Source organism: Tamandua tetradactyla, chromosome 13 (assembly GCF_023851605.1).
Source record: "Tamandua tetradactyla isolate mTamTet1 chromosome 13, mTamTet1.pri, whole genome shotgun sequence".
NCBI classification, from domain to species: Eukaryota; Metazoa; Chordata; class Mammalia; order Pilosa; family Myrmecophagidae; genus Tamandua; species Tamandua tetradactyla.
In genome coordinates, this window is record NC_135339.1 from 57219430 (window position 1) to 57234803 (window position 15374).

At 33.6% G+C, this 15374-nt stretch overlaps 1 protein-coding gene across 8 annotated transcripts in view; it reads left to right on the forward strand.

The window, feature by feature from the left end:
* The window catches only part of CC2D2B (coiled-coil and C2 domain containing 2B), a 153673-nt gene that overhangs the window by 114149 nt on the left and 24150 nt on the right, over positions 1-15374 (forward strand). For 7 of the 8 annotated variants that reach the window (XR_013161646.1, XM_077125557.1, XM_077125562.1 and 4 more), the window contains 5 exons: positions 628-798; positions 2140-2234; positions 3178-3289; positions 7045-7141; positions 14184-14282. Coding sequence is in view for 7 of the 8 variants with exons in the window: in XM_077125557.1 (XP_076981672.1) it covers positions 628-798; positions 2140-2234; positions 3178-3289; positions 7045-7141; positions 14184-14282 (574 nt within the window). In the remaining variant the exon portion in view is untranslated. Of the gene's footprint in view, positions 1-627; positions 799-2139; positions 2235-3177; positions 3290-3527; positions 3596-7044; positions 7142-14183; positions 14283-15374 lie in introns of those variants that run through there. The other variant, XM_077125563.1, reaches the window with a different exon arrangement.

Genomic DNA, 15374 nt, shown 5'->3' on the forward strand with positions numbered 1-15374 from the left:
TTTGCTGAAGTAATCAATTCCCATATAATTCTATTTATGAAACTTAGATGTAAGAACATGTCTCTAGTTAACCTTCCTAGAGGCCACTTTCAGATCCTTAATATTTTCAAAAAGGTTTCAATTGGTTTAAGAAGTCGAAATCTATTATGTTTTATTTTCAGTCCTTGGTAGAAAACTGGAGTGACCATAAAGCTATAATCCCATTTGTTTTGTTGCCAGGGTTGTCAGCCTGTGTGACTAGTAACTACTGTTTCAAAACCATGTAGAAAATTTGAGTACCCAATAACTTTCAAAAAAGGATTCCTGAACAATGAACAGTTTTCTGAAAAAGCAACATTTTTCATTGCTTTTTCTTTCCATGTCTGTATCTTTTCTTGGGTCCTATACCCAAAGGACATAGAGCAATCACATTCTCTCTTAACATGAGAGAACACAGCATCTTTTCCTTTCAGTGCTTAGAAGATTCCTTCCTTGGGTTTAAGACAACTTTGTCTTCTCTGTAACGGAGAGAATATGGTTCATAATAATGGCCTTATTTACAATAATTGATTTTAAAAATTAATCTCTTTTAAAATTAGGTTACTTTGTGTATATAGAGCTATTTTTTTTTTTTTTTTTACTTTTTAGGCAGTTGACACATGCAGTTTGTAAGCTTATGGAACGACGAAGAAAGTTAAAGCCTCAGAGGAAAGAAAGGAAAAAAGTTGTAGCACAGACTATATCTCATGGAGAGATTAAGATTCTTGTCAGAATACTGAGGGCCTATAATATTCCAACCAGGAAAACCACAGTCAATAGGTAAGGCAGTATGTACCAATTTTTAAGAGTTGCAAAAGATCTATCTTAAATGTCCTAAATTTTCATACTATCCTATTTGTAAAATTTTGTACTTCATTAATACTTCATAGCCTTAAACTGAATGGAAGTTGAAATCTTCATTGGAATAGTCAAACTTACTGTCATTACCAAATATTAACAGTTTCAGAAGTTTGAGATTCCCAGAAGTAACTTCAATAACATATACATTTTTGCATGTTTGTCACATGCTCCCTTTCTCCTGCTATATAAAATAATTGCCTTTTGTCTTTGATCCCTATTGTGAAAACTTCTGAAGTGTTGCTGTCAGCTGTACTATTCCCTGTCACTGTCCCCTCTCAGTACTGGAAAGAGTTGATGGAACACTACTTTTATATTAGGCCCAGGAAGGCTATAAAGCAAATTTGGAATATCAGAATTGCTACAGTTAAACCCTGCACTTCCTGTTTCAGACTTGTTTTAGGTGACTTCTCCAAGAATTGAATCTCATCCATCTCTTTGGCAGTCACTCAGTGGGTTTTAGTTGTTCCTTGAGCAGAGGGTGCATGGGGCCAGAATGAGTACCATTTAGGTAGCTAAATTAAGGCCTTATGAATATTAAATGCTCATGTATATGTATAGTATTATTATCCTATAGTATAACATAGTCTTATAGTATTGAGTGCCTCATATGTTTTTAGTCTTGTATATTATTATTATATCATTAATATTTAGTAACCTTAGGAATATTAGATATCCCTCTCTGTCTGTGTTTAACACACATACACACTACTTGCTTATCTTACATTTATCACATCCTATGAATTTTACGTATGAAAAACAAACTTTTTGCTGACTAGCTACTAATCTATAATTAAACTCTTAAAGGTCTATGTTTACAAATACAACTTTACTCATCTAATAAGATTGAATATTCTCAAGACAAATGTCCATTTCAGAGGCTAACTTTTTTATGAAATGAGGACACCACCACTTTCCATAATCATCATTTTCTGAAAGAAAGAACATTTTAACACCAAAAAAAATAGAAATATAATCTGAAAATATCATTTTCCTTTTTTTTCTCCTTTTGCTGAGGACCAGTGAAAACTTTATCATAGATGGATCCTGTCCATAGTTCAGCACTTAGCAATCATGCTTGGAGAATAGTGGTTATCAAGTGTTTAGCTCCAGCCACCTACAGTACGAGGAAATCAAAGCAAACCCTGTAAGAGGGAGGGTTATTGATTATATATCTCGATAACCTAGGCAAAACCCACCCACTCCCACCACAACCTGTATTAATGTTAATTAAAGTGTATCTTTATCTTGTTCTTCCTTAAGAGCCTTAGATATGCCTACTTACTTGATATCGTCTGTATCTCGTCTCCGACATAAAGAAACAATCAAAACAGTAACCTCAGATGACATCTTAAATGAGATAAGTATTTAACACTTCTATAAAATGCAGATTCATTGTGTTTGGATTGAATTGCAACTGATTTCTGATAGAACTCTCCATCTAATCTCTTGGTTTCCAATTCACTTTCCATAACACAATGAAGGCTTTCTTTATAATTCTAACCATTTCATTCCCTACTTTTAGGGTCTATACAACAAGGTAGAGGTTCCTTAGGATGACTACACACTCCTTAATAATCTGACCTTTGCCTAACCAATCAGTCTCTTTTCTCTCCACCCACCCACAGCTGTATGGTACTACAGTTTGTCCCAGCAAGCCTCTATGAATGTCCTTTCCTTTGTCTGGAAAGGCCTCCACACATCCTCATATTGTTACTGCTTCAGAACCCAAGCTCAAGCAATATTTTCTCAGTGAAATCTTCCTTTTCCTCACCTCTGAAAATTAGTCATTCCCTTTCCTAACTGTTACACCTTGCTTGTATTTCTACTGTTTTACTTCTCACATTTCATTGTAATTGTTTGTTTACCTGTTTATTTTTCCTATGTGCCTGAGAGAAAGTATGAATTATGGCATTTTTATACAATGAAATTTTATACAGAAGTGAAAATAAATCTAAAACAGCTACAAACATGAACCTGGATTTATCTCTCAAAATCATTAAGAATGAAGAAGCAAGATTGTAGAAGAATATATAAATATGATTTGATTTGCAAAAGTTGAAGAACTTTATGTAAATTCCCTCAAGGGAAAGTAAAGTCTTTAAGGGAGAGTTTCAGTTATCTTAGAATTCTAGTAATGTACTTTGTATAGAATAAGAACCAATAAATATTTATTACATTAATTAATGAATGATGATGTTTGAAATTGGTAGCCAGCAACCAATTAATTTCCTAGCCTTCTACCTTTACCAGCCATACAAAAATATTACAAAGACCTAGTCAATATTTAATATGTCTTTCAGGATATTGTACACCCTTTTGTGGAAGTTTCTTTTCAACACATTGTATACCAAACTAATACTGCAAGTGGATCTCATCCTTGCTGGAATGAAGAAATTAAAGTAGATTTTAGGTAAGTAGGAGTACATTTTTCCTCACCTCCTGAAAAATGAGCAATAACAAAAATTTTTTTCTTGGACCACTTATTGAAAATAATGATGTAGATGAGTTTTATTTTTAAACCTTTTAATTTTGAAATACTTCATACATAAAGAAATAAATATATATATAATGCATGTGTTTCAGTTCTGAAGAAAAATAAAATAATAAAATGAACTCTTATTTTTTAACACCATCTCAAAAAATAGAATACTACCAGTACCTTGGAAGGCTTCTCTGTGCCAGTTCTTAATTGCATTCCCTTTCTTTCCCCCTAGAGGTAAGAACCATTCATTTTGTGTTTATTATTCCCTCTCTTCTTTTGTAAGTTTACCTCATGTTTATGTCACTAACAATGTATTATTTACTTGTGCATGTTCTTCAGCTTTATGTAAATCAGATCATATTTATATATTCTTCTACAATCTTGCTTCCTTACTGTTAATTATTTTGAGAGATAAATCCAGGTTCATACTTGTAGCTGTAATAGATTTACTTTCACTTCTATGTGGAATTCCATTGTATAAAAATGCCATAATTCTCCTATGCATATTTGGGTTATTTCCACATTTTGCTATTGCAAACCACATTGTTATGAATATTCTTGTACATATCTTCTGGTGTACATGTGCAGGAATTTCTTTCCAAGACAGTGGTTCTCAAACTTTTTTTGTGCATTAGAATCACTTGGAGCATTTATTAAAACAGATTGCTAAGTCCCACAACAAGAATTTCTAATTCGGTAGGTCTGTGGTAGGGCCTGATAATTTCTTTTCTATAAGTTTCCAGGTGATACTGATGCTACTGAGTCAAGTGACCACACTTTGAGAACCACTGCTCTAGAATATATATTTGGGACTGGAATTGGTAGATTGAATTCAGCTTCAGCTTTACTAGATATTAACAAACTGTTTTCTAAAGTGATTGTACCGATGTAGACACCTAACAGCAATGTATAGAAGTTCCTATTTTGTCACATCTTTAATAATTTGTATTTTAAAAAATATTTTTCCAATCTGGTTGGTTTAATTTACATTTCCTGATTTCTAACAAGGTTGTAGTTCTTTTCATAGGTTCGTTGGCCATTGGTATTTCCTTTCCTGTGGAATGTCTTTCCATGTCTTTTGTTCATTTTTCTAATGCATTGTCTGACACTGTTTAGAAGTTCTCTATACTTCCTTTTGTCAGTTATATGTATTAAAGCTCTCTTTTTTCTTAATGGTTTGGCTTTTTACTTTATGATATATTTAATTAAGAGAAGTTTTTAATTTTATTAATATTTTCTTTTATGGTTTTTCTTGCTTAAAAATTTTGTTTAACCTTTACATTATTTACTCTAAAATTATGTCAAACTGCATTAAATTTTAGGCCATTTGTACTTCCTAAAGAGTGAGCATTAGGATCTTTTCCTAAAGCATCCTTGTATATAAAAAGTACTTTTAACTGAAATAGTTAATGCCAGACTTTAAAATCTAAAAAGAAATATACACCTGTGCTCCTGCTTACTACCCACGTAAAAATGAAATACAGTCTAAACAATTCTGTAACTAAATATTGTATATAGGAATGTATACACACAAATAGATCCAATGAAAATTGTTCTAATTTCATACCTACTTGCTCTAATATTGTTGTGCTTTACTGCTGAATACAAATTTCCCTGATAATAGGGATCCATAGCTCTCAAATAAACATCTAACATAGCTATCAAACATCTAAACATTTTCCAAATATATGGTTCTATATATCACGTGATAGGAAAATTGATTTCTTATTATTGTATGTAGAACAGATTAATTTTCCACTCATTTCTTTGATAAACATGTCCAATTTATCATATGTTAAATTATATTCCTCACCAGTAAAAGCTAAGAGAACTCAGAAGGGCTGACATGTATGTATGTGTCACTTGCATGTATGTGATGACATCTTATAGGCAGGAAGGCTGCATCACGTCTGGGAATTTTGTTGGTTTAGATGCTGTGGATACTTCTGTTATTAACAGAAATCAAGTTTGATCTTCCAGATCCAATATAAGCTCACTTGTATTTTCAGAGCCCTTGTTATTTGACCGCCTATCTGGAACTTTGCTTTGCTTTGTTCTCTGATAATTGTTTAACTGACCTTTTTAATGAGTATCAGTAGAAAAGGAAGTGATGTGTACATAAAACTCACTTAAGAGATTTGTAAAGATAAAATATGTGACTATGTTTGGAAATATTTGGTATATTAATTTAAAGTTAGTGTTAGAAGTAGTATACTGCATTAGATAAATTGATTTAGGAGAACATAAAATAGTGGATATGTGAACTTAAAAGTGAACTGAAGAGAAGGAGGCTATAAAGTGTTTACATTCTTGCAATTATAGCAGTGAGTCTAAGCCATGAGCACATTTGGAGTACAACCAAGTGAATCAGAGGGTTCAGCTAAAGCAAAACCATTCAACTACCATTTCCATTACCTTGGGTATAAGACTCTGCTGCCCTCTCCCAATCACATTTTAGTAAATAAAAAAAATATGCAAATGGAATAAATAATAATAATAAATAAGTTGCAGTTAAACCTTGTGAGCTCTACTTTGGAGAGAAATTATAATGAAGTTTGGGAAAAATTTGAGTAAAAACAAAATGCAAGATAATTTGCAGAAGGACTTGAGTGATTTCAAGGATACACTAAGTCTGCGTGCTGGAGAATGTCTTGAGTATGATAGTTACAGTTTCTCCTGCTGGTATAGTATTTGTAAATACACACTGAAAATTCTGTCCTGACTTAATCCACCACAACATGAAAGGAAACCCTAGAAGGAGCAGGGTGGGAGAGTCACCTGGATATCATTTAGCAGTATAAGGAAGCCTCAACTTAAAACTAGCCTCAATTAGCATTTTTCAGTTGTTAGGGCCTGTAGGTTTCAGAAAGTTACAGAATTGTTGGGGATCCTTTGAAATAGTAGTTGCTTCCTTAAGCAACAAGCTTGAAACAATAATGACAATACAATATAGTAGAGCCTGGCCTTTGAAATCAGAAATACAGTAACACCAGAGTTCTGTCCCTTGCTGGTAGCATTATCTTGAACAAATTATTTAACTTCTCTGAACTTCAGTTTCCCATGTAAAATAACCTACTGTATGAGATTATGATTTTCATTCTTGTAAGGATTTGATCGAGATTTGATATGCAAGCTGAAGCTGAGAATGGAAGTTCATTGTTCTGATATACGCACTATCCTTTCAGCTACCTCCCAGAAATGTACCCATTAAAATAAGCCATCGTCAGCTATCTTGCAAAGTTAGATGCTCTCCACAATCCCAGTTTCTGTTTGAAGAAAATAAATCTGGTAAAGAGAAAAAGCTCCATGGTTTTAATAGTACTATCTATTAAATGAGAGCATGGATGAACTAGCAGAAACTAGCAGCATTTAAAATAGTTGGAAAATCCTAATGCAGTATATTCCAGATAATTTGTTTGCAATGGATGGCTGTAGTGAAGCCCTTTCTGCTTTACATTTAAATATTTTTCCTTCCTGCATATTGCTTTAAGAGAGAAAAATTACAGAGTACATGCTGGCTTTAATGAAAGGTGTAACCACTCTTCAAATCACATAACTTCTACTTAGTTTATGTTTTATAAAAGAAAAGAACATAGGTAATTTTATAGCCCTTTATGAATAATGCTCTTATAAAATAATTGGATTTTGAAAAAATTAAGCATTTAAATATGCTCTTATTGCAGCTCACCAGAACATGATTTCAGCTTCTCAAGCTTATCTAAAATAAAAGATAATATACATATCAACATTTTTGATGAAATGATGATTGAAAAACATGAGGTAAAGTAGAATAATTATAATATTCAGTGTTCAAATTATTCTAAGAAAGTCAAATTAAATGACAGTTATAAATTTGCTTTTAAATGTAACATCTCTATTCAGCATTTTCCAAAAAAGGATTTTAAGCAACTTGCAATAAAATCATATATATGTAACAACTCAGTTAAAAAATAACAGAAATCATAAACCACATATGAAAGGGGGATAAATATACCAAAAACATGAGAAGTGGGTTCTGTAATTGAATATTACATTTAAATGTGAGCTTCCTGGTAGCCAAGACAGAAAGATAAACACAAGGGCTTACATAATTCTCATTGTCTGATCAAAGAAAATCTGCTTCTACAAAAGAGACCAAATAGTTCCTAGGACTGAAATTCAGTTCTATCCAATCTAATTCTAAAAATTACCGATTGTCTGCCTCATAGGTATGTGAGTGTTCCTAACACAGTGCCTAGTGCATAGCAAGCACTAAAAGAAATGTTGGTATAAAGATGCAAAACCATTGAACCTACTTTCCTGGGGCTCTGATGAAATGTTTTAATAGAAATGTGGCAAATTTTATGGCAAAACTATTGTAAGAACAATTAATTCTACCTACAGGGGTTACAAAACTATTGTAAGAACAATTAATTCTACCTACAGGGTTATGTATGGCTCAGGGATGATCCTTCTACAAGAACTACTGAAAAATATAATAGCAGTGTCTTCAAACCAAGTTCTCCATGAGATTCAGACACATTCTTATTAAAATATTTCTTATCGTCTCTTTGATAAAGACTGAGGGCAAAATATTAAAAATAATTTGATGGTGGTTTTTCTCCAAGGAGTGAAAGTAGTTTTTTTGATAATGGGTAAAATATAGAAAACCCAAAATCATGTCTACTACATTTTCTCTCTCAAAAGTTAATTACCTTGGGCAGTGCTATGGTGGCTCAGTGGCAGAATTTTTACCTGTGATGCCGGAAACCCAGATTCAATTCCCAGTGCCTGCCCATGCAAAAAATAAAATAAAATAAAATAGTTAATTATCTTGCTTTGTATGTATGTTATACCATACAATAAAAAAGTTAAAAATAAAAAAAAGAAGAGTTAATTATCTCAGAGACCAATTTAACCAGAACTGAACAACAGTTGATTAGCAATTGATCTTTTTTAAGTGCTTGGTGGTGTTATTGAAATGAGATCCATATGCTTTGGTTATCACACCTGTATGTGCTGACATTGGCATGCTATTTAGAAAAGGAAAGGCCCTTTCCCAGCTTATGTTCTTGCCCTCTCATGGACTAGGCTGCAGGGTAACTATAGGCCAAAATAGCATTCCATTTTCTCATAAAAGACCACAGTTGGACTGATTCTAAGAGAAGCCACAGTTGAAAAGAAGATTTTGATCTACCATTAATCACTATTACATTGATCTAGGAAAATTTCTCCCCATACCTCAATTTTCTTCTCTTTATTCTTTAATCCGTGCTATATTCTTTTCTTCATGCTTTCATCTGTTGCTTACTTCCCATGAGTTTCTTCTTCATTAGTTACTTGCTAGCTAGAAGCTTAGGACTTTGATGTGTCACAGATACCTGACCTAATTTTAGCCCTGGGGATGAAAGAGCTGGACTTAACTGCAGCTAGAGTCGATAAAGCAAGCTCAGGCCACCACTTCTGTTAACCTAGGTTAACTGTAATTGTAACAAAAATCCTGATAGCTAAAAAAAGAACTTAAACTAATACAATACCTCATTGTTAGTTTAAATGTTTTGTTTTTAAAGGAAAATTAGTTATTTTTCAAGATTTTTGCATTTATTAGCATATAATTTTTCATACTAGTCTCTTATAATTTTTCATGCTACCTTCCCCCTATTGTTTCTAACTTCATCCAAGTTTACTTTTTTTCCTAATTTAATTTGGAAGAGATTTGTCTAATTTTTAAAGAACCAACTATTGAATTTGTTTTTTAATTGTACACTTTGTGTTTTTTAATTAATTTATTTCTGCTTTTATTTTTATTATTTTCTTCTTATTTCCTTAGGAATATGATTTTTGTGCTTATTCTGACTTAATGCCTGGTTTCTTTGATCTCTCTCCTCTCATAAGTAATGTAAACATTTTAACCCTATGAATTTACCTCTAAAATCAGCTTAGAATCTACCTTTTATATCTGGTTATTTAATATGTCCATTTTTATATTTTTATTGTGTTTCTTTCTCCTGTTACCCAATAGTTATTTAATATTATCCTTTTATATTTTCAACTGTTTGAGATATTTTACTGTGAACTTTCAACCTTAAATTCTAGTTTTACTACATTGTGGCCTTTGTAGTTCTTAATAAATCTAATGACTCCATTAAGTGTGGGTCTGTTTCTGTACTTTCTATTTTATTGGTCTATTTATCTATCCCTGCATCAATACCAAACTATCTGAATTACTAAAGCCTTGTTATAAACCCTGATATTTGGAAATCCAAGTCCTTCAGCATTATTTTTTTCTTCAATACTGATTTCTCTATTCTTAACCCTGTGTATTTCCATATAAATATTAGAATCTGCTGACCAGTTTCCAAAATCAGACAAAACCTACTGGGATTTTTATTAGGATTGGTTGAAGGTATATATCAACTTGATTTGGAATTCCCATCTCTATAGTGTTGATCCTTCCAATCCACAAAAGTGGTATAAGCCCTTCATTGCCCCTGTCCCCACCCCAATTTTATTATCTCCTTTTTCTACCTTGTACCATGATAGGCTTAAACATAGGCTACAGTCAATCATGGTGTCTAAACAGAACAAAATGATTAGTTTCTTTATACACACAGAATGACCTCTTTTTTTATTTTAACAACAGAATGATTTACTGTTTACTTTTTAATTATAAAGTCCTAGAAGTAAGGTATGGTTTTGGCTGAGGCAAAAGTGGGAATGGGAATGAGAGAAAATCAATCCAGTCTTGCAAATCTGAAATTCCAATGAAAAGGATGATCAGGACATGGAAAATTGTCTTTGTCTAAAGGAATAAATCTGTAAACTAGCATAAGAAACATAAACTGCCAAGCATTCAGAACTGGCCTACCAGAACAAATACTTTTCAATAGAGAAACCTTTTATGGAGGCTGAACTAGATTAAGAAACTGCATGGTAAGTCAGAGAAAACTGAATTGCATGGTTTTTAGGGATTAAACTGATTTAACCTTGTGGGTCACTTTTCCCCAAAAAGCATGCTAAGCAATGAATTTACTTGGCAATGTCAGCAAACCTCCTTCTTTTGACAGCGTTAGATCAACCATAAAACTTCTTCTACTCTAAGTTTTCTTTTCTAATTGACCCAGAATCTATTATGATAATCTCCTCTTTGAATGTATCATCCTCATTTCAATATATTTATACTGACATTTAATATCTTAAAATTCTGTTAGTAGTAGTTATCTCTGGGTGGTTGAGCTGTGGTAATTTTCATTTATTTCTCTGTATTCTTTAGTATATTTTCAAAGTTTGCTGCAATGAGCATAACTATTATAATAAAAGTATAAATACATTAAAACTATTTATAGTTTACTGATATGTAGGGAGACATCTTAATTTACATAAAAAGAAGCTTTTTCCTGATAAGGCGGCATTCTTGGAGTCACAGTTTTTGTTTGTTTTGTTTTGTTTCTTAATAACATGCAAAACTGTTAAACCAAATAGCATTTTAAGGGAGACTGTTGGGCAAGTTGGGTTGCTCACAGAGAAACCAAGTACCAGGACAAAGATAAGGGGATCATTTTGATTTGCAAGGTACTGAAGAAACTAAATACATAAATATCTCAGTTTTATTCAGGTAGCATTTTAAAGAATGGTCCATTCATGGCAGGAAACCCACTTCAAACATTTAACCATGAAAGTGACTAGGCGTACTTCAACGTATACCAATATGTTGTAGGCTTATAAATATACATCATAGCTCTCATTTTTATCATTTGATACAAACATTTTCCATATGAATAGCTACCTTAGAGGCTACTTAATATATAATTTATATTGGATGGTCTTAAAAATAGAATTCTTTAACTACTTTTCCGAGTGATACATAAGGAACCAATTTTAAAATGAATCCCAATAGAAGCATAATCTGAGGCAAGGTAAACATGGGAAGCCAGCACCTTCCATGGGACCTGGCAAACATTCAAAGTCTTAATTGATACAAAAGCTACCTTACAATGCCTCCTACCTTTTAGACTAGAACAGTACAATCCACCTTGCTTAGCTCTGTTGTTGCAGGTCAGCCTCTGGATTTAAAACACCTTTCTAGTACTCCCTGGCAAGTGGGAGTGCTAACTTCTCAAGTGCAGAAAATTGGAAGAGGCTCCAAGTGACCTAAGGCAGTGATTGTGAACTGAAAGCAGCAGTCAGGAGTGTTAGAGACTTTTTTTTCAAACTTCAACACTTTCCCAGATTTAGGTAAACAAAAACAAACTCTAAGGTTAGGAAATTGAGCCCCTGGCTTTCCTGATACCTTAACAGTTGCGCATGCTCACTAGGACCTTGGCATTGTCTACTGCGATCCTTGACTCCTGAGAATTTGTTTTCCTCAGAAGGGGGAAAAGATCAGATAAGAAATGAGAGCTGTAATGCATTTTCTCTTGCAAGAGAAAATTACTTTCTGCAAATGGGCCATCAGATGAATTTTCTTAGTCCAGAAATGTGCTATGGCAGCCTAATAGGATGTTATTCTTTCTGGTAGTAGAATAATATGATCCATTATTAGGTGACAGGGGGAGAGCTGGGTAGTGGAAAGGTAAAGAATGAAACAGGAAGCAATATGGTGTGATGGTGTGTAGGAAAATAACCTGTCCTTTTTTCTTTCTTTTTTTTCCCCTATCTGCTTACGTCAGCCCAGATATTAGTGTGTGACCTTAATTTGGCAGAACTTCTGAGTGTGTGGACTCAAATGAAGTCACATTAACATTGATAACCTCAAGTCCTTTTCTTGTCTAATGTCTACCCACAGAACCTCCACTCTTCCCTCCCCCAAATTTCTGAATGCCCCCAAAGAGACCTTACATATGCTTAAAAGCATGTCAGTTAGCTATTGTCATGATTCACATTTCAACAGTATATGCTCTCTTGCTCTGATTCAGTCCCCAAAGCTCTAACTGAGCTGCCAGGGCCATTTGAAAGAATCTCACCACCATCTTTGGCATTGTCCCTGGCTAGAATACCACTGTCTCTGCCAAGGGTACTGTTTTAGTTTGTGTGCTGGTTTGAAATGATGTATGTGCCCTAGAAAAACCATGTTTTAATCCTAATCCCATTTTGTAAAGGCAGCCGTTTATTCTAACCTATTCAGTAGTGTATGTTTGAAACTATAATTAGATCATCTCCCTGGAGATGTGATTTAATCAAGAGTGGTTGTTAAGCTGGATTAGGTAGAGGCATGTTTCCACCCATTTGGGTGGGTCTTGATTAGCTTCTGGAGTCCTACAAAAGAGGAAACATTTTAGAGAATGAAAGAGATTTATAGAGAGCCAGAGAAGAATGACATAGTCACGAGAAGCTGAGCACTCACAAGTCAGTGATCTTTGGAGATGAAGAAGGAAAACACCTCCTGGGGAGCATAATGAAACAGGAAGCCAGGAGAGAAAGAGAGCAGATGATGCCTTGCTCACCATGTGCCCTTCCAACTGAGAGATAAACTGTGACTGTGTTTGCCATGTGCCTTCTCACTTGAGAGAGAAACCCTGAACTTCATCGGCCTTCTTAAACCAAGGTATCTTTCCCTAGATGCCTTTGATTGGACATTAGAACAGAAGCTTCTAATTTTTATGAAGTTGAATTTATTGACTTGCTTTTGAAGCCATATCTTTCTGTTCTGTCAGTTTTTGCTAAATTTACTTTGCAAATTTGTTATTAGGTACTACATACATACTTAGGATGGTATATCTTCTTGATGAATTTACTCCTTTATCATTATGAAAGGTCCATCTTAGCCTGGTTATATATCTTGCTTTGAAATCTGGTTTGTTTGTAATAAATATAATCACTCTTTCTTTTAATTAGTGTTTGCACAGTATATATTTGTCTTTTATTTATTTTTGCTTTTAACCAGTGTCTTTATATTAAAAATAAGTTTATTGTAGACAGTATATTGTTGGATCTTGCTTTTTTCATCCAATGTGAAAATCCCTGACTTTTAATTTAGTGACCATTTACATTTTATGTAATAACTTGGTTGAATTTAAATCTTCTAACTTCCCATTTGTTTTTTGCTTGTCCCATCTGTTCTTTGTTCATTTTTTTATCTTTTCCAGCCTTCTTTTGAATTGAGTACTTTTATGATCCCGTTTTACTACACTATTGGCTTATAGCCATACCTCTTTGTTTTATTTTTAAATTGTTTCTCTAGGATTTACAAGATATTCTTTAATTTTGTAAAAATATTATACCACATCATATATAGTGTAAAAATAGTATATTACAACAATATATTTCCATTTGTCTTCCTGTGCTTTGTGCTAGTATTGTCATATATTTTACTTATTATATATATCTCATGAACCCACAACAGTCATTATTTTTACTTTAAATAGTCCATTATCTTTCTATTAGAGAAGTTGTACGTTTATAGAAAAATCATGCATAAAATACAGAGTTCCCACATACCACCCTATTATTGACACTTTACATTAGTGTGGTACATGAAAGAAAATTTTTATAATTGTACTTTTAATTGTAATCCATTGTTTACATTAGGGTTCACTGTTTGTTTTCTAAAATCCTATTTTTTAATTTTTCTTCTAGTAACATATATACAACCATAAAATTCCCCCTTTTAACTCTATTTACATATATAATTCAATGCTGTTAATTATGTTCACAGTGTTATGCTACCATCACCACCATTCATAATCAGTTATCTTATAAGGAGATTAAAAGTGAGAAAATGTCTTTTATAGTTACTCTTTGGTTTCCTTTTTAAAATAATTATTTTTATACTTATCCATTTGTTTTTGAAACTATTTATCACATGATATTTAGTAAATAATGGAAAGATTATTTATTTTAATAGGATCACTGTGTCAAGAGCTGCAGTGGTCACTCATATATAAGAAAGAATTGGCTTGGATCCATAGTCTTCCCTTTCTCTGCTCTTCTGGAACAATCCGAGGTAATAGAAAAGTTTTTTTGTTTTTTTTTTACTAAAAATTCTAAATTTTTATTTCTTGCTAATAGAAATATTTACTATTGTCTTTGAATCAGATTCTGTGATTGGCAGGTTGGTAGGTCAGTTAAAATAATCTCATATTAGAGTGCCCCTGGCTTTTTGGAATGTTCAAAGGCTCTTTCTCTAGAACGGATCTAGTTCTTATACTTTTAGAGTGGTCACCAATAAAGAATAGGACAACTAGTCTTAGGCCTTAAAACATTTATATTTGCATGTGATAGTTCTGTTCATGTCCAGAGACATGAAGCATTCTGAATAATGCTGTTGCTTTGTAATCATGGGTTCCATGTTCTCAGCTTGTCAGCATTGCTGATTGATAAGTGTGAGCTTGATGTTTATCACCTGTCATGGTCAGATTTATGTGTCAACTTGGCCAGGTGATGATGCCTGGTTGTCTGGTCAGGCAAGCGCTGGCCTGTCTGTTGCTATGAGAACATTTCATGGACTTAAATCATGATCACACTGACTGTATCCACAGCTGTTTATATTTGTGATCAGCTAAGGGAGTGTCTTCCGCAATGAGTAACACTTAATAATCACCAGAAGGCTTTTGAGGAGGATTGAGAAGAGACAGTCACTCTTCCTGCCTCAGCCAGTGAACCTCTCCTGTGGAGTTCATCCAGACCCTTCATCTGGGTCACCAGCTTGCAGCCTGCCATACAGACCTTGGACCCTTACATTCCCATGGTTTCCCAGCCAGCCTCTCCTGAGAGTTTGTTGGGGACCTTCATTGGAGTTGCCAGCTTGTGGCATTCCCTACAGACCTTGGACTCTACATTCCCACAGTTATATGAGAAAATTCTATAAATTTTTTATCTATAGATATCTCCTGCTGATTCTCTTTCTCTAGAGAACCCTAGCTAATACAGCACCTTATCTCTTTGTGGCCCCCCACCCCCACCCAGGACTCTGATCTTAAGTTATGTAGCATGAATATACCTATATGGCCAACAAAATATAAAATTACCTAGCCAAGACTCTTATTTGGACTATGTTTCTTGCTGAATTATCTTAGGCAGTATCATTTTCTGAGCT